Below are 25414 nucleotides of genomic sequence, written 5' to 3'. Positions count from 1 at the left end.
ACAAGAGAAAATTTTGCCTTGACAATTATTAAAAAATGCAAAATCCCCTTTTGCATATAAAATGTAATTAAAAACAAGGGCCAAATAGAAAACAAATACAAATTTAATTAAACATAATCTGTTGTTTTCCCCTTTAAAAATCAAATGAGTATTTTCTTTTCTACAGTAGTCCAAATAGAAATGTCAATTAAGTCATGAGCATAAATGTCTGCGACTTCATATAATATAGCTGTAATGCTAATGATTTAAGTATATCATCATTGTTGCACCTGCCATCCAGCAACCTAAAAGATGTCTCTGTGAATGCATCCATATATAATTGTGTCATAATTACACGAACATGAATTTAATGTACTTGGCCACCCCTGCATGCCCCTGTTCCACTTCTCCAGAAATAGGGAGGCACATATCAAAGAAAAGCAAAAATGCATTTAAAGACGTATTTTTGAACACAATTTTGTTCATGTACAGTAGATAATGGATATCTTAAGCAAAATAAATACAGACACTTTAAATGAGTGTTATTAAAAATGCTTTACCTACCTCTCTACTCACAGGATTATTGCAGTCAGATTCCAATGCCAATATATGCTCAGCGAGCTCACTCAGCCTTTGTCACATGCAGCTGAGCACCAAAAGACTATCAGAGGAACATGCTCTGAGTCTGGATTGGCCGAATTTAACACATATTAATAAAGGCACCAGGGCAAATCAGTGCATGACTGTGCATGGTCTATGTGGTATGCACTGCGTTGTAAAATATAGCCACCAGCAGAAGCGGATTGGGTGCACCCTGCTCTCCCTTCACAAGCATTGCCTCTCAACTGTCACTTTTAATGGGGACAAAGTCCTGACAGCACAGGAAAATCCCCCCAAAATTGGTCTGTATCACCAGAATTGGACAGCTGGAAGACTGTGTTGCTTACTCTTACCTGATCTTGCAGCTTTCAATACCTGTTGTTGCTGCTGTCTTAAGTTCTGTTGCTACTTGGCAAAACCGTGAAATGTTGGGCCCTGTTTGAAAATGAAATAACTACTATCCACCTCCTGGAAAGCTGAGCCTAGAGTAAACACTCTAGGCCTTCTTTTATCAACCAGCCCTGACATTAAATAAACAGCATCCATGTTTAATAATTAATAATCACCCCCCTCCATGAGCCCCTACATTAAATTAATAGCATTTGTTTTTTTAAAAAATAAGCCTCTGAACATAACTACTCTCACCATCCACCCACATAACATTAATACTGCATCCTCACATAATATGATTACCCCCTGCAGCTCCCTCACTATATTAAGCCCAAGAGACACTTACCAATTCTTGAATGATGTGGACGCGAGATTTATATGTCTTCCTTCTGTGTTGTCCCTGCATCAGCCATGTATGCAGAAGGGAGAGAAGAAAGGGAAGGAATGGATTGATAATCTTTGACACAGCACATAGATTGCTGGTCCTCTAGCAGGGGCCAGATAAAAGGAAGGACAGTAAGGATGGGGTTGGCCCCATTTAGGATAAGGCCGGTCATGATAATCCATGGCCTGGAACCTTGCTAACCCCCTCCTTACATGTCAGAATTCAGGCCTGCTCAGACTGAGGATAGGGTAAGTTCGGTAGCAGACTGAGCCTAGATTCCCTTGCTGTTATTTTCTAGTATTTGGCCTGAATACAGGCAAAAATGTTGTTTAAAAGATAATCTTTATGTGTATCTTCCACAATTATTTTCTTACTTCTTACTTTATGACTATCATTTAGTGGCTTAATATTATACTTTTTTTTCCTGCTAACCTTTTTCAGTTTTAATCTTTACTAACCTGATTTACGTTTTACATATTTTGCTATGCTCCTTATATATCTATAAAGAATGTTCAGTACATTCTTATGTAACCATATTGTTTTTGTTTTTATTCTTACATTTGAAGCAGTATTTACTTAAAATAGTTTTACAATTTCCCACTTGGTCTCTGTGCTTTTATTTAAGATTAAACTTTCCCAGTCTAAAGGTGTCATTGCTTTTCCGAGCTGACTATGTTGTGACCATTAATCACTAATTGCTGCTGTCCCTGCACATTAGATATAATGAGACTAATTTTTGATCTTCTATTAAAGCACAGCTATACCCTCTCCATTGATATGCCGTATGTCCCTACCGGAGAACTTGTAGCCGAGAGAGAAATCAGTCCTATTCTCCAAAAATCCTTCTTCCTATTTCTCAGCCACTTAATAACCTTGAAGTATTATGCCTAAGCTATAAACCCATTTATAATTTCCCGATTCTACATACGTAACCTCATCTTTAAATATTCTCCCAATAGCTAAGAAAACCCAGTGCCAACCATCCGTCTTGTTCTCACAGGCCTATCTTCAGGAGTTTTCCACAATTACTCATTTTATTTTTCTTTTCTCTTCTCTGTAATGCTATCCATTACTCCATTGTATTGTCCCCCAACTTCTCGACCTTTAAGGAGTTACTGAAAACTCATCTTTTCTCAGAAGCTTACTTTGACTCCTTTTAGTCCCCCATCTTAATTTATGCTTTGCCATTAGCAACCTTCTCAACCTGCTTGACCAAACCTTTTGTCTCACTTGTATCACTCTTCCCTTTAGATTTTAAGTTCTCTCAAGCAAGGCTTTTCTTCATCCTTTATGTATATAATGTCTGTACTTTTTACAGATTGAACAAAATGAATATTAATTGTGTTATCTTATTTTACATTGGTAGTTCTTTCCATACTTATTTGTTTAATGGATCACCCTGTACTTGGACTTAACGGGTAGGGATGAGTTTATCTCTGTCATGGCCTGCACATGATACTTCTACAGGATACCAGGGCAACAGTCCTTTGTAAGATTGTTGATGATGCTGATTGGATTACTACTCACAGTAGCTTGTACAATTACTGATACAGATCTTTTAATTACAATAATTAATTATCTGGAATTAAGTTACTCTAACTTAATCCACAATTTATTATTCTGTCGTCTTGGTTTAGAACCATTATGGTTAATAATATTTTCATAGTAAATAATCATAACATTATTAAGTTAGCTTTAAAATCATGTCCACTGCAAAAATATAGATTATAAAAGAACTGTTACTCATTACTTGTGACCATGGACTCAATTTTTGGTGTAGGAATATGGGTGATATATAGAGTTGAAAAACAAAGGGGTTTATTCCAGACTCAATCAATAGCACTGCACAGTGTTATAAATGAAAATTAAATGATATTAAAAGACCACTTTTATATCTGTTTGCTAGGTATTATGCCACTTTGTATGGTGGAGCCAGCTGCAAAGCAGAACATTTTTTTTACATCTTCATAATGTCCATTTGTGATCAATTTTAGTGGATGGGGCTAGCACAGCCTATAGCCAATTGGATTATTGAAATATTCACAACAGGACAACATTCTCCCCTTCATCCCAGGTTACTGGCTTTTACAATACTCCCCCTACATGCAGGAAACTGGAGTCTTTACAGACTCTAGTCCTTACGTGACCACTGATCTGACCTTATCACCTATCTTTAGTGGTGCAGAAAGGATAGGTAGCCTTTGGGCCCTGACATGCCAGTGTAATGGGAGGAGCCACAAACCTGGGGACAACCCCTTTCCTCTCTGGCTACGGAAAGGGCTCCAAAAAATTGCTGTATTGTGGTTTACAGCAAATACTGGAGGATGGGAGGGGGATACATTTCAATAGCCGTGCATGTAGAGTGGGTTCTAAAAGCTGGAATCCACTTTGAAACTAAAGGGCTATTGAAATAAATGAGAAAATCTCTGGGCCGCTTGCATCTGGACACATTCACAATTCCATTTGCAAGAATACAGAGAAAATAAACCCTCGGTATACTACATGTGATCCGCATATCAAACGTGTAAGTTTATATGTGTTTTAGCAAGCTGTCTATAATTGCATTTTTTTACACAAATGCAATGTCTGTGTGGAGTTTGTATGTTCTCCCTGTGTTTGAGTGGGTTTTCTCCGGGTGCTCTGGTTTTTTACCCACTCTCCAAAAACATACCTGTCGGCGGGGGCATGGGGGCCCCCAGGCTGGTTACATAGTGGGCTACCTTGGGCTGGGTCCCTGGGCCACCTACATTTTTTTCCTTTTAAGTGGCTGCTGAGTCGAGTCTTGTACCCTGGACTAAAATATGACAGCCCTCCCCTACTTGTCGGTTAATTGGCTGCTATTAAATTGACCTTAGTCTCTCTCGGTCTGTGTGTGTATGCTAGGGAATTTAGACTGAAAATCCCAATTGGGCAGAGACTGATCTGAGTGAGTTCTCTGTACAGTGCTGTGAAATTAGTACCACTATATAAATAGCTGATGATGATGAATGCCAGTGAGTAATTAGCCAAGAGACTTGCAATGAAAAAAATATTTATTCAGTAATTTTTTTTATTTTTTGATGGTCTATTTTACTAAGGCCATCCTAAGATGGTATTAACAGAAAAGGTATTCTGGGAGATGCTTAGAGCCAATGATGAAAATGTTACTAGGCATTCTTAGTGTGTAGTTGCATCAGCTTTTAAGGTTTATTTTAATAATTAAAAGTGTTTTTAGTTGCTTTTTTGGAGAGATTCAAGTACATTTCTGTAACGTGTGTCAAGCATATTCAGGCAATAATAATACAGTAAAAAAAATTAACGATTGAAATTATTGAGCAACAGAATAAGGCTTCTCGCGCTTGCTAATACTTTCTATGGGGAAATAATATGGACAGAACCTTCCTGTTAATGTTCAGATTTGTTGATTCTATATTGAACCCTTCCAGTTGATTATCATACATGATGTCACACTCATCTATTCACATTACTTAATTGACATTTCCATTTTTACTACTGCAGGAAAGAAGATTCCCATTGGATTTTAAAGGGAACAATGGCAGATGTTTGTATTTAATTTAATTTAATTTAATTTGTATTTATATTTTGTATTTATACTTAATTACATTTTATATTAAAGATGCAACTTTAGTATTGACTACATTTACTGTCGAGACACTATCCTCTCTTGTGTATATAAATTTTATTAAATCATTATATTGTGTGCATGTAGTGTAATGTGCTGTGGACATATGTGTTCACTTCTAGCTCAGCCCGTGTGAGCAAATTTATTGCCTATTGGTTTGTGAACAAAAAAGTACCATTGCATCAGAGCAGATGCATTGGCATGAATAGTGCTGCACAAATTTGCACTGAATGACCCCAAAAGTGCCTTATTGCTTCATCCTAAATTATTGCAACCCCTGGTGAAACCCTCAAAATATTGTGTTAAAAAAAAGAAACCTTTATCATCATCATCATCACCATTTATTTATATAGCGCCACTAATTCCGCAGCGCTGTACAGAGAACTCACTCACATCAGTCCCTGCCCCATTGGGGCTTACAGACTAAATTTCTTAACACACACACACACACAGACAGGGACACACACAGACTAGGGCGGCGGTTCCCAAAGTGTGCGCCGCGGCTCCCAGGGGTGCCGCGGCGCTGTCACTGGGGTGCCGCCGGCCAGCCCTAGAAAAAAGAAAGCAAACAGAAACTTACCAATCCGTGCGGCGCCGGGACCCTGCAGCCTCCTCACTCCCGCAGCAGAGAGAGGAGGCTGCAGGGTCCTAGCGCCGCGCGGATTGGTACGTTTCTGTTTGCTTTCTTTTTTCTAGGGCTGGCGACTGGCGCGGGGCAGAGGAGGAGGGCAGATGGCAGAGGAGGAGGTCAGATGGCAGAGGATGGGGACAGATGGCAGAGGAGGAGGGCAGATGGAAGAGGAGGGGGACAGAGAGCAGAGGAGGAGGGCAGATGGCAGAGGAGGAGGGCAGATGGCAGAGGAGGGGGACAGAAGGCAGAGGAGGGGGACAGATGGCAGAGGAGGGGGACAGAGAGCAGAGGAGGAGGGCAGATGGCAGAGGAGGGGGACAGATGGCAGAGGAGGGGGACAGGTGGCAGAGGAGGAGGGCAGATGGCAGAGGAGGAGGGCAGATGGCAGAGGAGGAGGGCAGATGGCAGAGGAGGGGGACAGATGGCAGAGGAGGGGGACAGAGAGCAGAGGAGGAGGGCAGATGGCAGAGGAGGAGGGCAGAGGAGGGGGACAGAGAGCAGAGGAGGAGGGCAGATGGCAGAGGAGGACAGATGGCAGAGGATGGGGACAGGTGGCAGAGGAGGAGGGCAGATGGCAGAGGAGGGGGACAGATGGCAGAGGAGGGGGACAGAGAGCAGAGGAGGAGGGCAGATGGCAGAGGAGGAGGGCAGAGGAGGGGGACAGAGAGCAGAGGAGGAGGGCAGATGGCAGAGGAGGACAGATGGCAGAGGATGGGGACAGATGGCAGAGGAGGAGGGCAGATGGCAGAGGAGGGGGACAGATGGCAGAGGAGGGGGACAGAGAGCAGAGGAGGAGGGCAGATGGCAGAGGAGGGGGATAGATGGCAGAGGAGGAGGGCAGAGGAGGGAGACAGAGAGCAGAGGAGGAGGGCAGATGGCAGAGGAGGGGGACAGAGAGCAGAGGAGGAGGGCAGATGGCAGAGGAGGAGGGCAGATGGCAGAGGAGGGGGACAGATGGCAGAGGAGGGGGACCGAGAGCAGAGGAGGAGGGCAGATGGCAGAGGAGGGGGACAGATGGCAGAGGAGGGGGACAGAGAGCAGAGGAGGAGGGCAGATGGCAGAGGAGGAGGGCATATGGCAAAGGAGGAGGGCAGGTGGCAGAGGAGGGGGGCAGATGGCAGAGGAGGGGGACAGATGGCAGAGGAGGAGGGCAGATGGCAGAGGAGGGGGACAGATGGCAGAGGAGGGGACAGATGGCAGAGGAGGAGGACAGAGAGCAGAGGAGGAGGGCAGGTGGCAGAGGAGGGGGACAGATGGCAGAGGAGGAGGGCAGATGGCAGAGGAGGGGGACAGATGGCAGAGGATGGGGACAGATGGCAGAGGAGGAGGGCAGATGGAAGAGGAGGGGGACAGAGAGCAGAGGAGGGGGACAGATGGCAGAGGAGGAGGGCAGATGGCAGAGGAGGGGGACAGAAGGCAGAGGAGGGGGACAGATGGCAGAGGAGGGGGACAGAGAGCAGAGGAGGAGGGCAGATGGCAGAGGAGGGGGACAGATGGCAGAGGAGGGGGACAGGTGGCAGAGGAGGAGGGCAGATGGCAGAGGAGGAGGGCAGATGGCAGAGGAGGAGGGCAGATGGCAGAGGAGGGGGACAGATGGCAGAGGAGGGGGACAGAGAGCAGAGGAGGAGGGCAGATGGCAGAGGAGGAGGGCAGAGGAGGGGGACAGAGAGCAGAGGAGGAGGGCAGATGGCAGAGGAGGACAGATGGCAGAGGATGGGGACAGGTGGCAGAGGAGGAGGGCAGATGGCAGAGGAGGGGGACAGATGGCAGAGGAGGGGGACAGAGAGCAGAGGAGGAGGGCAGATGGCAGAGGAGGAGGGCAGAGGAGGGGGACAGAGAGCAGAGGAGGAGGGCAGATGGCAGAGGAGGACAGATGGCAGAGGATGGGGACAGATGGCAGAGGAGGAGGGCAGATGGCAGAGGAGGGGGACAGATGGCAGAGGAGGGGGACAGAGAGCAGAGGAGGAGGGCAGATGGCAGAGGAGGGGGATAGATGGCAGAGGAGGAGGGCAGAGGAGGGAGACAGAGAGCAGAGGAGGAGGGCAGATGGCAGAGGAGGGGGACAGAGAGCAGAGGAGGAGGGCAGATGGCAGAGGAGGAGGGCAGATGGCAGAGGAGGGGGACAGATGGCAGAGGAGGGGGACCGAGAGCAGAGGAGGAGGGCAGATGGCAGAGGAGGGGGACAGATGGCAGAGGAGGGGGACAGAGAGCAGAGGAGGAGGGCAGATGGCAGAGGAGGAGGGCATATGGCAAAGGAGGAGGGCAGGTGGCAGAGGAGGGGGGCAGATGGCAGAGGAGGGGGACAGATGGCAGAGGAGGAGGGCAGATGGCAGAGGAGGGGGACAGATGGCAGAGGAGGGGACAGATGGCAGAGGAGGAGGACAGAGAGCAGAGGAGGAGGGCAGGTGGCAGAGGAGGGGGACAGATGGCAGAGGAGGAGGGCAGATGGCAGAGGAGGGGGACAGATGGCAGAGGAGGAGGGCAGATGGCAGAGGAGGGGACAGAGAGCAATGGAGGAGGGCAGATGGCAGAGGAGGGGGACAGATGGCAGAGGAGGGGGACAGAGAGCAAAGGAGGAGGGCAGATGGCAGAGGAGGGGGACAGGTGGCAGAGGAGGAGGGCAGATGGAAGAGGAGGGGGACAGAGAGCAGAGGAGGAGGGCAGATGGCAGAGGAGGGGGACAGATGGCAGAGGAGGGGGACAGATGGCAGAGGAGGAGGGCAGATGGCAGAGGAGGGGGACAGAGAGCAGAGGAGGAGGGCAGATGGCAGAGGAGGGGGACAGATGGCAGAGGAGGGGGACAGAGAGCAGAGGAGGAGGGCAGATGGCAGAGGAGGGGGACAGATGGCAGAGGAGGAGGGCAGATGGCAGAGGAGGGGGACAGATGGCATCGGAGGGGGACAGAGAGCAGAGGAGGAGGGCAGATGGCAGAGGAGGGGGACAGATGGCAGAGGAGGGTGACCATAGCCGGATTAAGGGGGGGCACAGGGGGCACATGCCCCGGGCCCTCCTCTCTCTGAGGGCCCCCCGCCGCATGGGAGGACAGACACTGCTGGATGTTTTTATAAACTATCTTCTTCACCCCTCCCCCGCTCGCAGCACCCCCCTTCCCCGCGCGCGGGGTGCCGCGAGTAGGGGAGGGGGGGTGAAGAAGATAGTTTATAAAAACATCATTGGTGGTCAGTGGCAGCAGCAGGCAGCCAATCCCGAGGCTGCCTGTTGCTGATTGGTTTGCTTCAGGTAACGTTCTATCTGATTTTGAGTGCAAATGAAATATCAGTGGAAACGAAGGAGCTGCAGGTTCCCCTCACTCTGGAAACGTATGTGGATTTTATTTACTGATAATCTATACATTGTCTTCTATTGAAAGGTGTGATAATACCAGATATTCAGGTGTTTTACAGTGTAACAGATCCAGGTTTGGTAAACGTTGACTTAGAATCTGCATCAGTAATCAATCCATGATGTTTTATTTAGAGTGAACATAGGACAGCGTTAGCTACAGTGTTTATGCTTCAATAATAACTGACAACTTTCCCAATCGGAAGACAAATTTGTCCATGCCCCAGTTCTGTTCAAACCACTTCAATTTCAGGTAGTGAATCATTACTTTTCCAGCAGGCCAAAAATCAGGACTGTTGGAAGGTATACATACATGTAGTGATTTTAAAAGGATGTATTTCCTTTAAAGGGACTTGTTTTTGTTTTTTTTCCTTTATACTTTTTATGGAAGAGTAAGTTAGAAAATGCTACCACGCTTCTTGTTTTGTATATTAAATATATAAAATAACAAAACATTCTGTTGGGAGACAGTTATGCATTCTCACATTTGCTCACAGCCATAGTAACAGTCCTTTTGATGACTTTCCTCCCTCTATCCTCCTTCCTCCATCTGTGGCCTAGGTAACATATTTGGGCTGTTAAATGGTATATTAGTACAGTGCAGTGTTATAATATGTGATGTACTGGGTTGCATCTATGTTGTATCTCTCCAATGAACGGCTAACCCTTAGTGCTGCAGAGAAGACTCTTATTTCAGCCATAAGGCCTCGTCCTCATTGGTGTCAATTGTTCTACTAGCGTTTTTAGCGTTAGTAGCAATGCATGTAAATGAGAGAAATCATGCTTGCCTACTCTCAGTAGGCGACATCTGGCGCATTGAATCGTGTCATTTTGGCCCCGTCCCCACAAGTAAAAAGACATTTTGTCACCGGCGGCGGGTCCAAAATGATGCAATTCTTGGTGAATCGCGTCATTTTCACACAGTAATTCAGGGATGCAGGAGAAATGCCAGCTCTCGCGGGATTTTCTAGGAGAGTTGGCAAGTATGGAGTAAATGGAAATTGAAACCACGACCCCATACCCACTCATGGTTTTGCTCACGTTTGGGAGCATTGTGATTTTCCGAATTCTGCCTGCGCCATTCAATGGAGTGACCTCATATGACTTCCTTAATGCAAGTAAAACACATTTTTAAATGCAACTTTTTAAAGGCAGTGGGTACATGGGGAAAGGGAGCAGAGAAACAAATAGCAATAATAAAAATCTTTTAAAAGCTTTCTCTATCTTAAACCATAAAGTTTAACTATTATATATCCATAATTCTAGATATATAGATTTAGATTTGCTTGCAGCATTACTATGTAAAGTTAAGCAAGATCTATTTTCATTCATTTTGTAAAGGTAATCAGTTACTAAAATACTTTACTAAACTAATACGCCTGCAGGGAATGCACAGTTTAAGTAGTGTGATAATTTAAGTCACAATAAACCATCATATTGGAGTGTCAGACTACATTATTGCTGAATATTGGGGTTATTGATTATATAGAAAATGCCATATGTAGCTATGTATGTGTGTGTGTGTGTGTGTGTGTGTGTGTGTGTGTGGTTTTTGACACGGGGGCTTGTGGCAGTCTGTGGGTGAGGGCAGCAGGGGGCTTGTAGCAGTCTAACGTGTGTGAGGGCGGCAGGGGGCTTGTGGCAGTCTGTGTGTGAGGGCAGCAGGGGGCTTGTGGCAGTCTAACGTGTGTGAGGCCAGCAGGGGGCTTGTGGCAGTATAATGTGTGAGGGCACAGGGGGCTTGTGGCAATGTAGTATGTGTGAGGGCACAAGCGGCTTCTGGCAATGTAATGTGTGAGGTAGGCAGTGGCTAATTAATGGGTGTTATTTTGTTTGTGGGATGATGGTAGGGCAATTTAATTTAATAGTGGGGTTAGTGCAGACTTATCAATGTAGGGCGAGATGATTAATTTAATGTTGGGGGGGTTTGGGCGCTATTAATTAAATGTGTGGCAGAGTTTTGGAGAAAGGATTGCTATTTCTTAAAAGTGAATGCAAGTCATTTAATGTATGGTAGGAAATTGGTTTATTTAATAAATGTGATTGCTATTAATTTAATATTGGGATTGTTTGGGGGCAATAGGTCTTTTTATTAAAGATGAATAAAATTATTTTACAGTCGGGCTGGTTACAGGAAAGGGGCACTAATAATAAAACATGAATTGTTTTGATTTAATGTCAGACTGCATAGAGGCAGGGAGGCCTACTGTGTTCACTCATTGCTGATATTTCTATATGTCATGTACCTATTCTATTTCCAAACGGAACCAACATTCCAGGATCCAGACAAGCACAACTGAGCTTAGGACCCAAGCGGCAGCAACACGTATTGAAAGCGGGAAGAACAGGTAGGAGAGAGCAGGATATTCTGCCAACTGTCCTGATTCTGGTGGGGCAGTCTTGAGTTTGGAGACTGACCCACTCAGTCAGGACTTTGTCCCGACTACAGGGACAGTTGAGAGGTATGTCCCACTTTACACTGCTCTACTCATGAAGGGGGAGCTGCCTGCACCTAACAGTAGTGCACACAGTATTGTCTGTGTATTTGTCTAAAATTATAGCCATAGTACACTTTAGGGGCCCTCCTGTCTAAAGTGCCCCGGGCCCCCCAGAGCCTTAATCCAGCTCTGAGGGTGACAGCGTGAGAGAGGGCAGAGGAGGGTGACAGAGTGAGAGAGGGCAAAGGAGAGTGACAGCGTGAGAGAGGGCAGAGGAGGGTGACAGCGTGAGAGAGGGCAGAGGAGGGTGACAGCGTGAGAGAGGGCAGTGTGCCTGGATGCAGAGGGGGCAGTGTGCCTGATGCAGAGGGGGCAGTGTGCCTGGTTGCAGAGGGGGCAGTGTGCCTGGATGCAGAGGGGGCAGAGTGTCTGGATGCAGAGGGGCATTTTTGCATACAACTAAATAAGTATATCTGTCGTGACCTAAATACTTATTACAATTTTTTGACCCAACTACTTCTAAAACAGGACTGCTCAGTAATTATTTTGGAGGGGTGCCTTGAAAAAATTTGGAGACTCTAAGGGTGCCGCGAACTTCAAAAGTTTGGGAACCACTGGACTAGGGTCAATTTTTTGTTAGCAGCCAATTAACCTAGCAGTATGTTTTTGGAGTGTGGGAGGAAACCGGAGCACCCGGAGGAAACCCACGCAAACACAGGGAGAACATACAAACTCCTCACAGATAAGGCCACGTTCGGGAATTGAACTCATAACCCCAGTGCTGTAAGGCAGAAGTGCTAACCACTTAGCAACCTTTATGTTTAGAGATAGACGACAGTCAGATATATAAATAGATAGATAAATAGATAGATAGATAGATAGATAGATAGATAGATAGATAGATAGATAGATACAGATTGTTTGCCCATGTTTTGCCTCATAGGTCTGTTGATGGGTATCCGCTCCATACATGTGTGCCATTGCTAGCATCAACCCACTGATGAAATCAATCAATCCTTGTGGCTAGTGTTGAACTCAGACCCATGTCCTGTTGGATAGTGTAAAAAGCTGATCTTAATCCTAGTGCCTAGTGTAAAAAGCAAACCCCAGTCCTGGTGACTAGTGTAAAATGAAAATTCCAACTCAAGCGACTAGTGTTGAACTGGATCCCAATACTGCTGATTAATGTTATAAGCAGACCCCTGTCCATAAGCTAATATAAAAAGCAGAAAGAAAGTGTACATTGGATAATGTGTCACCTACTGTTAGATATAAGTACCCTTTGATGAGTTGTGTGACCATATAAAAGCACCGACTGCTCTGGCTGACTTTTATGCGGGTTACAAAACTCTAAAATGACTTATATTATACTTTATATGTCATAGTAGGGGGCAGGGGCTGGCTGGGCTAGGGGGCAGGGGGCATCTGCACCTGGGTCGGTCCCATACTGGGCTACCTTGGGCTAGGTCGCTGGGCCACCTGCATTTTTTTTCCTTTAAAATGTTCCTAATAGGCTGCTCGAGTTGAGTCTTGCCCCACGGGCTAAAATTTGCCAGCCCTCTCCTGGTAGGGTGTATATAATTCCTCATAATACCTGAGTAGTAGTTTTCTTTTAAATAAATTCAAACATTGTAGTATAGTATTTCAGTTACTGTTGTATTAAATTATGTTTGGTATAATGGTAAATTATATATTTTCTTATTTTTAATTAAAGAAAGTTGACAGGCTGTCATATAGCTGTCAGTGTAACCAATGTTGTTGCAAGGGGAACGGGCTACGGTGGGTGTAGGATGTATTATACAGTGTAATGTTTGGCTGAGTTAAATGTGAAAAAGGAATAAGGCAGTATGAACCAGAGAAGCAGTAGGTAATTATTCAAATCAATTTCTAATAATATCTGCAAACTATGGTAACTTCTTCTGCTAATAATCTTCTGTTAACTATGTTTTTGTCTATTCATCCTGCAGCTAATTTCTCTTTGCTTCCCTTGAAAGGCTGGACATCATATTTTGCTCATGACCATTTGCAAAAATGTTACTTTCTATTGAAGCACGGTGTACCCAGCTGTACATGGTTTGATTGATATAGCTGTGCTTCCTAACCATGTTCCAAAGCTCATATCTGCAATTATAGTCAATTTGTTTTTATTCATAATATTAGACAAGGGAAATATTAGGCCTGCTGTTCTGTTTTACACCTGCTGATACTGTTTAACATAGTGTTACATATGGTCAAGTAAATGAGATTTATTTTATAATAAATATGAATAAATTTATATAACACATTTGGACACATCATATTCTAGATAAAAGGGACACAACAGCTCATTAGAAACCTAACTTTGGAATATAATTTGCTGCCTATTAACGAATAGCTGATGAATTGTCCATTCAGTAAGTGCCATCATTCCATATGGATGTTTAAAAAATTTATTATAGATAGCAATGCCTGAGTGTCTGAAGACATTTATAGGTCTATTACTCCAGCCATAAGTAGGATTTTCTTTTACAGGGCAGTTAAAAATTACTTATCACCATGATTTAACAAAAAATAAATATCTCACGGGTAGACGAGCGATGCTGGCTCAGATTGCTAAGGTTTAACTTACCACTTCACCAACCCAGTCTTTGCAGATGTGTGCATACATGAGTCAGCTTGTAGGCTTTTACATTTGCAGTGGAACTGAAAGTCCAGTTTTTGGCTTTCAGTTCCAGTAATGTTAAAAATAAATAAATCTAGAAATAGATTACATTTATTTTAAAAATGTCAAAATATAAAACATATGACATAAAAAAATTTAAGATCAGGCACACAAACAATCTGAGTCAGTGGAGAATAATAACAGCAAAATGCAAAGAGCAAAAGGCAAATGAGTGTCCTTTTGTCTGCTCAAGCTGAAAATCCCCTCAAGTGGGAGGACCGAGAGCTAAACTATAACAGAGTCATTTCCTGGGGTCAGCGTTATGTCAGGCAAAATGGTTCTGCATCCCAAACAAATCACAGATAAGTTTCTAAAATTTTAGAATAAGCTCTACAATATGGCTAACTCACCACCTTCCCCGGCTGTTGAGTCAGTTTGAGATTTACTGGCCCAATGTAACTTGCCTAAACTAACTGTAACTGCATTGTAAGATGCTAGGTGCAGAAATTACAGAGAAGGAAATAGCAAGTATAAGTAAATAAGGCCCAAAGGCCAAATGGCATCACAATCTCTTCATTGCAATACTCACCTCCTTTCTAGCTGCCCTGTTCAAAAGTGTTTTAGAGGGTAACCCCTTTTCAAAGAGATTGTAGAGGCTAAAGTCATTGTTATCTCAAAAGAACAATACCAGAAGGGTGATTAGTCTTATCCACACTATTACTTTACAAAATTTCCCAGCACTGGTTCTTGCTTTCTGTGCAGAGAAAGCATTTGATAGAAGCAACTGTCCCATCATGATGGATACCCTCTGCCAATTTCAGTTCAGGGGTGACTTTCTTCAGAGGGTTAAAGCCCTAAATTCAATACGTTTGGCTATTGTCTTGGTGATTAGTGTTCTATCAGAAACTTTTAATATCACCAGTCAGGGGTATTCCGATTCTCCCTTGATATTCACATTTGTCATAGACCCACCGACAGTGAGAATCTATCTAGAATATAATCTACAATATTAAAGATGTATAAGTAGACAGGGAGGATTACAGAACCTCCTTGCTTACTGATGATGTCCTCCTTACTCTAACATTTCCTCACACATCACTCCCGAACCTAGACTATAACATCCTCTCTCAGTATAGTCACCTATCAGGATACAATATTAATTACTCTAAGACAGAGACCCTCCACCTTAATATACACTCCCCTACTCTTCAACTCTTAAAAAAACATCAACTTCTTCTGAATGAGTAACAAATTAAATACTTGGGGGTTATACATTTCTCCCAGATACAATATCCTTTACAAAGAGAATTTCCTCCAAATGATCAAATGCTTAAAAAGCGTACATTTCAGTAAGATGCTCTTAAAGAGTATCATATGTTAAAAGCATAATATGCTGGATGGAAATTTGAAAAAATAAATAAAAAAAAATAAAAAACAAAGCCTCCAATTTGTTCCCAGGTGATCACCTCTCTCAGCACTAAGTATACCTTTTATCAAACAATCTCTAGGCTCCTCACTTGGATCTCCCTTCTTCTCGCTCTTGCAGGACGCCACCGTGCAGACTTTCAATGCTGACCCCCTTCGCCCCTCTCAGACTCTTCATGTTGTGGTCTTTTCACTCTGTCTCTGGATCCTGGCAGATGAATTCTAGCAAGGCCAGAATATAATAACAGAGACCCCCCTCCCTCTTCATCTCAGGCACTGACACTGAGCTGCTCCCCATTTAGCTGGAAAATCCCAGTCATTTTATGGACACAGTAGGCGCCACCACTAGGAAAAAACGCCCCCCCCCTCAGGAGAACAGCACATCGGCTCTAAGGGACAAGGCCACATGTAAAAGGGGCATCACACATGGATCAAAAGCTCTAAAGCCTGCAAAATTGGAAGGGCTTTGCTTTTCTCCTTGTGCCCTAAATCAAATGGTTTCTAAGGAGTCAAAAGCTAAGTGCAGTTTTTTTTTATGTCACTGACTGTAATAATTAAATAAACCACCTGTGACAATATCTAACTTTTTTAACTTGCATAACTTGTTTCGATGTAACACTTTTTAAAATAACATAGTATATGAGCACAAAGCATTTCCATTATTACAGATTTGTTTTACTCTTAGTATATACGATATGGTATCACAACTTTGCAAGAGTTCATTATAGCTACTCCAGGGGCAAATGGAGGACTTCAAGAGGGGCTTTCCGTTCCGTGACAGAATATAAGGGGCTTTGCTATCAATTTATCTTTCCCTGCAATTGGAACAAATTCCTGATTGAGCAGCACAGTTCCGCAATATTGGTACTGACCCACCGGAATCAGGACACTTGACAGTCTGCCCTTCTCTTTCTTACCTTTTCTTGACGCTTTTACTACATGTTGCTACTCATGGGTTAAGCTCAGTAGCTGCTTGTCTGGATCCTTGTAAAAAGTATATGTACTTGAAATATGGAAAGCCTTACGATCAGGAACTTGCGCACGGAGGTGAGAACATCTCGCCGCATCTTGGCGCGCATCTCTTCAGGGTCAGCTTTGGGCCCGAGACCCTCCATATGGAACATGGCGGCGACAGGAAAGGATTCTCTCCAGTCTAGGAGCCGCATTAACGCTAGGGCTAAAGGGGCTATAGCCCAGGGGCCTCGGGCAGCTGAAGGGCCAATCAGCATTCATCGGGTCGGGGGCGTCCCCGCCCCCGCCCCCGGCTCCGATTGTCACCTGTTCAAGGAGAATGACAGGCAGCTAACAGCAATGCTGTTAGCTGCCTGCTGTCACTAGTGAGAGTTAGACTATGAGTCAGTAAGGAGATTACAGCGCGCCGCGGAAACACTTCAGGGAGTGGAAGAACAGAAGGAGGTAACCTCACGGGGTGGGGGGCTCACGAGGGGGCTCACAGTACCCTTAGCCCGGGGGCCTCCCTTCCCTTAATCCGGCCCTGAGTCTAGGGGGTAAATAAGATAAGCATCTTTATTCAACTTTAAAAAGTATGCAATAATTGTCCACCACCAATAGGGGTTCCAGGCAACTGAATACTCCACTGGGTGTGCACATGAGTGACACGTGCAGCTGTGCATGGCACCGAGACCTAGAGGATGCCCTACATGACGCACAGTCATTTAGTGCCTAGTCCAGGGGTCAGGTAATCAGGGGCAGCTTGAGGTACAGTCTGAACCAGCAGTCAGACAGTGCCTTGCACCTCCTCTTGCTTCCATGAGTGCCATGTGCTCAGGGGCCCTGCTCCTTCCTCCATTATTCTCACTAACTGCTGTAATCATCACGTCCTAGTGCTGTCAGTGAGGAGCCCATGCCAAGAGAAAAAAAGACAGAAGAGAAGAAAGCAGAAGAGAAGAAGGTGATAGGAAAGTAAGAAGAGAACAGTGTGATAAAGAGGACAGAAGTGTGATGAAGGGAGCACAGTGTGATATGTATAGGTAATAGGGAGCATAATAACTTGTGTCGATATGTTTTAGCTATAGAAAAAATTAAATATTCTGTATCCGTAAAAAGAATACTTTCCCTTTAATGAAATGTCAGGATATTATGTAATACATTACAATAGGATGACTGACATATGGAAATGAAGGAAATTACACAATATATTACAAAGTTTTAACATAAACTACATACGTAAATACTGCCATCTGAGACAAAAATTTGCTTTTTAAAAGCAGAATCCTATTATGTTAAATTATATTAAAGGTTTGTAATGGATTCTAAGTATTTAATTCAGAAATGACACCTATGTCTTGTTCGAGAAACTGAGTAGAAGTGCCATGACAAACTGGAACCAATTTATATTACACCTGTCAATTATAATATAAAGTTCTAGTCAGCCACACATTCCGCAGTAATAATAGCAATTATAGCAGAGAATGAACAGCCTAATATTGTATGTGACAGTGATATGAACAGTGGGAAGGGACTTTTATTATTTTTATTACATCAAGAGAGAAGATAATAAAACAAAAACAGTTGAAAAATGTATATTTTATTTCTGGAAACAGAAATCCATATTGCATTTACGTTTGTGCAATAGCAGACAGAACTCAGTAATACTGCAGTTCTCGCTGTAGACATACAGGAGTGTTAGAGACATCTGAAAGGCTGGTTTCAAGTTCAAGGTAATGAATCTGAGATACATGTTTAAAGGTAGTTGGTGACAGCATGGAACTGGAGATGTGTTGAACCTGACTGACACAGACAGGGGATGCCTTATTATGTAAAGAATGTAGACAGAATATTTTCCTAACCTGTGGTGGAAAAATAAAAAAAGATTGTCAAGGACAAAATATGTGGTTAAGGAAATGCTGATGTCCTTATTCGCTAACCTGTGTTTATAATTACACAGACTTTCAAGACTTGTTACATTCATCCTGTAGGTATGACTTTGTAAGAAAATACTGTATATATTATGGTTGTAGCCTTGTAAAGACAAAGACGTGGTTCATTCATAGAGGTGATGGTTAAGCCACCGATATTGAGCTAAATTGTAACCCTTTCAGGACTAGGATATTTAATTTTGTTTTATCAGTTTTGTCCAGATATTTGTAGGTCATTATTTTGCAGCCACAGATAATGAGAAATAGAAGTTGATGCAGACTCCATATAAAGGATTAAATTCGTATTCTTCACTTCCGAACATGTACTTTTAAGATTAAGGGCTCTGTTCATTAAAGGGGCGAATCTCAGCTAAAAATGGATGCTTTCACCAGTGATACGGCTCATCCCTATATATCAAGGGGTCACCGCTGGCAATAACAGTGCAATCGTCAGTGGTAACCATAGTTGGCGGTAAAAATCGCTTGGTCTCTTCGGCCATAGCGTCTCCATGCAGGTAGTCTATTCAACAAACACTTTGGGGGTACATGTACCACAGAAAAACTTGTTTTGTTATTGTCATCTCAGTCTGGGCTTTCATTTCCACTGCTGGCTAGCCGGGTCACGCGTGCGCATATCCCCAGAGACTGGTCTAACAAAGTGGTAAGTTAACCTTTACTAGTCCCACTGAGGCAGCTGCCTTGGTGAAACTTTAATGATAAATTGTGGTGAGGTGTGACTTTCTATCGTCACCAGTGATCGAAGTGGAAATTTAGAAGTGGCGGTATGAAAAAGGTAACGGGAATGTAAGTGAATGGAATTTGATAGGCTAATGCAGGCATTAGCAGAAGTGGCGGGATGGCATACTGCCATATATACATCCACTTCGACCACTGATAGCCATTGTAAGTGGCACTAGAAAATCAGCCTCATCACCTCATTTTAATAAATAGACCCCTAAGTGCATTAGAAACAAACATATAAAAAAAAGATTACTGTGAAGTTAAAAAATATGAAATAAAGAAGCCAAGACAGGAATATGCTGTTAATTATGGAATATGTAGCACTGTATATGTTTACTAAAGAGAACATGTCACTTCTGAGTATAAACATTGTTTACTTTTAGTGCCTGTAGCAGGAGAGAGCACAGAAAACCAGCATGTACTTTATGCAAATAACCTGAATGGTCTTGACATATGGACTTTTTACTTTTGCCAGATCTGCATTTTTGTAGAGGTTCTTAATAAGTGTAAAGATAAAAATATACATTTTCATGACAGTTTTTTCTACAGAAGTGCCAAGTGCTATTGGTTACTTACTTTTAATGGTTACTGATGAGGTCTATGTAACTATATCAGGCAATATGAAAGATATTCTATCACTGCTTATCTCAGTGATAGAAAATCCTCTCTCGTCTGAATTTACCATTACATTTTCTACAAGGCACCTGAAAGAAATTTCGATGGGTCAATCAGAGCATGTGCACTAAATCTGGAAGCCAGTTCCACCTTTAAAAATGAGGGAAAAAAATAAAGTTTAAAAAATGTTTTTTAAAAAATATTATGCTAATAGTGATAGGTGGACAGCGACTGTCCATGACAAATAGGCTTCCTACATGCTTTGTAAGGGGAAGATCCCCGGCAAAGCCTATCAGCGGCAATACCCATCGATAGTCTTCACCAGCCTCTGGTGCTTTGTTAAATAGGGAGAATCCCTAAATCTGATGAAAACTTGTGGTTTTGCTGGAGAAAGAGCTTTTCTCTCATTGATAACGAACTTTAACATCCACCATGGTTCTGAATGTAGTAAAACAGTTTTGGGAACCTACTTTATGTCTTTTCATTTTGCTAAATTTGAGTTCATTAGGTTACTGTCTAACTCTTGGAACATACACCAAAAATCAGGCTGTAATGGAAACAGCAGGATACATGAAGGCTGCAGGTAGATTTATTTGTAGTCTCTTGGGGGTATTGTTTGTGCATCGTGTATCGATACTTATGACATAATATTTGATCCCTTCAACAGAGTGATGTTCTGTGTATGTATGTGGTTGAGATTGTACCTCCGCTTATGTTCTTCTTCTTTGTTTTTTTCTTTTCAAGATACTACGCAATCTGTTGCCAGCCTCTGGTTTACAGAAATAAGATGACCCCACTGCGAATAACATTGATGCTCGGAGGCTGTTGGATTATCCCAACATTTATATCATTCCTCCCAATTATGCAAGGATGGAACAGCATTGGCATTCTGGACTTGGTGAGTTAAAAAAAAAGGCAGCACAGTGGGCATGACTGCTGCTATCTAAGTAAAAAAAATTGTCATTTTGAATGCAAGTTCATAAAGATGCACAAACAAGTCACAATTGTATATAGGCATTTTTGAGTTGTTGCATTAGTTTTTATGTGCTTCCCAGTTAGCAGCAGAATAAGACATTTTGGTCTTGGCCTACTGTTTAAGATATCCACAAATCTATGTCTGATAAATAAAATGTAATAAAGACAACCAACTTTATTCAACCAGTAAAACAAATCAATAAAGTCTCATAATTTGACATTTCTGTGGTTTCCTTTTAGTTTACATATGCCAACTGGTTTAAATGCTTTTTATGTTTGACAAGTTTGTGCTGACATTTGCTGGTATTTTCTGTTTTTGTCCTTGTGGTTTCTATTCTCTATAGTTCTATGTGAATACTGTATAAATTAGGCGGTATATTTACTGTTTGAAAAAAATGGAAATGTTGCCTATAGCAACCAATCAGATTCTAGCTTTCATTTATTTAGTACATTTTTCAAAATGAAAGCTAGAATCTGATTGGTTGCTATAGGCAACATCTCCACTTTTTGAAACCTGCAGTTTAGAAAATAGACCCCTAGGACTTATTCTTCAAGTTAACAAATATTGAGCCAATAGAGAGGCAAACTGCTTTTTAAAATTTCCTTAGAAAAAAACCCATTAACATGTAAAGGACCATATTAAGCCCTTGCATCTTCTAACATTATTCTAATATTCTAACACCATGCATTAAAAGGTAGCATCTCATTAACTTCATTGTGTCTCATTAGTATGCAATAATAATTCTGGTACAAAATAATCATACTATCAAATACATTTGTTTTGGGGTGTCACTTTTCAGACATTGCTGACCTTAGGGTAGAGGGTCTCTGTCTCATCTAGCTCCCCTGATCTGCATAATGGACATTGTACTAACTGCTCTGATGGGAATCCTACAGTCTTGATTGTCATGAAAGAGAGCAGTTCCTACTGAAAGGTAGGAGTGGTAATTTGACCTTCTGCATGTTAAGCCTATACACAAGCTTCCATTCTGTTAATAAAGAGGAAGAATGGACTACTGGGCTTCCTGTCAATGTGATGGGCAAATACAGTGTGCTAACAGAAACAATTTATAATTTAAGCAATATTATATGTGCATAATACTATATTGTTAGAAGCAATAGATCATATAGAATTTTGTTTTAGTAGTGTTACAATGTTGTTTAATGCTATTCTTAAAAAATGCATTTGGCTATGAGGAATCAACATATATTCAATAATTCTCATTACTAATTAGTCTACCTACTTTTACAGTAAGGTATTGAAAGGCCCAGCAACAGGGGCTGGGAACAGGAGGAGCATCCGGCCCTTGGGCCGGTCCCATAGTGGGCTACTGGGTCACTGGGCTACCTGCATTTTTTCCTTTAAAATGTTTCTAAAAGGCTGCTAAACTGAGTCCCCCTCCCCCCCCTTCCCGGGCAAAAATTTGCCACATTTGCCAGCCAGCCCCTGCCCAGCAAATAGTTATATATAGTTGAGTTATGGTATTTTGTAACACTTGTGGTAGAATTAAGTGGAGGTAATCTTACCTTGCACGGTGCTCTATGATATGACTATTGTTGACAATGTGTAGGTGTCAGGTTTATACCACACCCCAGAAATTCTGCTTGCCGCAAATCAATTTTAGCTCAAAATTCTCTTTGCTTTTCAGAATCACATCTCTGCTTCTTATTAGCCATCTACACTCTCTGTGGGAATAGTAGGCAAAAAACACTGCAAGTGAAAGATAGAGAAGGTGCTTAAAATGTCTGGGCGAGTTGTGCTTTTCAGATGTGGTTTGTGCAACAGTGAAAGGTATGTCCTGCTTTACACTGCTCTGCTCGTGAAGGAGGCGCTGCATGTACCTAACAGTAATGAACATAGCAGTGTCCATCTATTTGAAGGGGATGGGAGAGGGTTGGAGAGCAGCATAGCACTGTCTAAAATGATAACCACTCGCATGCTGGTCATCCCCACTATGGTGGCAAGAAGAAAAACCCTCTTCTAGAAATACTGCGTTTGCCCCTTGGGTTGTCTAATGTAATTTATTATCATTTTGTTTTTACATATATATATATATATATATATATATATATATTCTATTTTTATTGAAAATAGAACAGCATATACATATGTATATAACAGTATAAACATGATTAAACAAAACTATTAGCTGTTTGTTAAATAACAACATTCAAAAAGGTTCACAACAATCTTTTGGTGGGTCGTTCATTTAACTTAGAAGATAATCAGCAAGTTCCGCTCGCAAAAACCCTGTGGAATATGAACGAACACACCAAGAGATGTACAATTGATTAACTAACCTATTGGATAGGGGATAGAAAAAAGATGGGAAAAACAAAGGGGGGAAAAGGAAGGTGGGGGGGATGAAAGAGTTGGAGCTTCATTTATTCCACTGGGCATACAATGTGGTATCTTTGAATTCCATCCACTCAAACCAAAGTGAGTAATATACTCTGTATTTATCGCCCGAGGAGTATATCATATCATCCATCAACATGTAAAAGTCCAGACGTTCAAACCATTCTTTAATAGAAGGGGTTTTTGGAGATCTCCAGTGAACCGGTATCACAGCCTTTGCAGCACTGCTGAGATAGTTTACAGTAGATTTTTTATATTGGGAAATGGGCAATTTGATATCATTAAGTAGCCAGTATTTCAGGCAATTAGGTAATTCAGTTCCCACAATTGCTCTGGAGATAAGTAAAACTGTGTCCCAGAAGGACCTAAGAGATAAGCATTCCCACCAGATATGTAATGGAGTACCTGGCACCATTTGACACATCCAACATAGGTTTGGAACCGCAGGGAACATTTTGACTAGTAGACTGGGATACCGATACCACCACTTTATATTGTGTTTTGACCACTTGTACACTTATTGAGCTTGCTTGTGTATGTTGAAATATATCCCCCTAATCTTGTTCTGGTATCGCAGATCCCAACTCACATTCCCTGTCATTAGTAAACTTGGGTAGTTTGTTAAAGGATTGTTCAATCAGTAATCTATATATGGATGATAAGGTATGTCTGGGATACTGCATAAAGACTCAAATTATGAGTGTCCTCCCTGCTATCTCCAAGATATTCGGGGACTAAATGAAGTGTCCAAGCTGTAAAAGCCTCCACACTTCCGCATTAGATAGTTCCCATTTTGTTTGTAGTTCAGCAAAGGGTAGGACCCCAAATGCGCCCACCAGCGGGCCGACATGGGTGATCCCAACCCGAGTCCATAGTTGGACAGCCTGTTTAGAAAGGCCAGGGGGGAAGTCTGGATTGTTGGAGAATGGTGTCAGAGGTGGGTGCCGTGTTGAAATGTGTGGGACAGTTTGCAGTTTAGACCATTTGGTCAAGGTAGGGGAAATAGTTGTATGTTTGATAGTGGGGAGTGATGACTGCCAAGGTGTAAGGTCAATCTATATATACGTAAAGTATATCCTTCTATCTAGATCCACTGTTTGTTTGGTCCCCCTCTCGTCTAGTCAAGGACTCTGTTTAACATAACTGCATCGTAGTATGCAGTAAAGTGTGCTAGTTGTAAACCTCCAGCATGTTTACGCATGTACAAAATGTTGTATTTGAAGCGGGGTCCCCTACCTCTCCAAACAAAATGCCGTATAGCCTTATGCAGCTCATTGAACCATGAGGTGGGGATACGAATCGGAAGTGTGTGTAGTAAGTAGAGGACTCTGGGGAGTAAATTAATTTTTACTATATTGACTCTACCTCTTCAGGGAAAGTCCTTCGGGAGCCAGTCTCTCAGGTTCTTATGGATAGTTGGAGTGATGGGCAAGAAATTATCCATAAAAATCCTTGAGTTATCTTTATTTATGATCACCCCTAAGTATTTGAGTTGTGTGGGGTGCCAGACAAAAGGTAAAGCTGGCTTCAAACCTTCAACTAGGTCTACAGGTGTTGAGAAATTAAGGGCCATGGAGTTCTAAGGATTAAATTTAAAGTTGGAGAGATCTCCAAAAATGCAGAATTCTGACATTAAGCTTGGGATCGAGATTACAGGATTCGTAAGGATGGCATGGAGGTGATCTGCAAAGAGAGCAAGTTTAAATTCTCCCATCTGCAATCTGGAAATATCAGGATTTGCTCTAATGGACCGTGCTAGTGCCTTCATACAACAGATAAGAATCATTGGAGATAAAGGTCCTGTTCCATTTGCTATTCCAGTGGGTTCTGACATATCTCCATTAACCTTAACTCTAGCTGTCAGATGGTAGAATAAAGTTTTCATCCGGTCCAAGCCCAATGGTTCTAGACCCAGATGATTAAGTATACCCGACATGAAGTCCCACTCTACCCTATCGAATGCTTTTTCTGTGTCTGTGGACAACAAGACAGTTGGGGTGTTGGTGGAGGTGGCAAACTGAACTAGGTCAATTATCTTTGAGGTGTTGTCATGTGCCTCGCGGCCTGGGACAAACCCCACCTGATCCTAGTCTATTATCTTAGGTAAGAGTGGTTTCATCCTGTTGGCTATAAGTTTAGCATATAATTTTATGTCCACATTGAGTAATGAAATGGGTCTATAACTTTGACATAATGCTGGGTCTTTCCCTTCTTTAGGCAAAATTGTAATGTGGGCCGTCAGGGAGTGATGAGAGAAGTGTGATTGTGCAGATATAAAGTTGAAGGCCTGAAGCATGAGTGGAACCAGTTTAGTTTTAAAGGTTTTGTAATACGAAATTGTAAGACCATCAGGACCCGGACTTGTTCATGAAGGTGTCGTCTTAATTGCCTC

The 25414-nt window shown here is 42.6% G+C and overlaps 1 protein-coding gene across 1 annotated transcript in view; it reads left to right on the top strand.

Moving 5' to 3' along the window:
• HTR4 (5-hydroxytryptamine receptor 4) overlaps positions 1-25414 on the top strand; it is a 394727-nt gene that overhangs the window by 222460 nt on the left and 146853 nt on the right. Inside the window, exon 5 of the mRNA XM_075209600.1 lies at positions 20433-20586. Coding sequence (XP_075065701.1) covers positions 20433-20586 — 154 coding nt within the window. The remainder of the gene's footprint in view (positions 1-20432; positions 20587-25414) is intronic.

This window comes from Mixophyes fleayi, chromosome 4, assembly GCF_038048845.1.
Source record: "Mixophyes fleayi isolate aMixFle1 chromosome 4, aMixFle1.hap1, whole genome shotgun sequence".
Taxonomy (NCBI): domain Eukaryota; kingdom Metazoa; phylum Chordata; class Amphibia; order Anura; family Limnodynastidae; genus Mixophyes; species Mixophyes fleayi.
The sequence above is the reverse complement of the archived record's forward strand: the minus strand, read 5'-3'. Positions and strand labels throughout refer to the sequence as shown.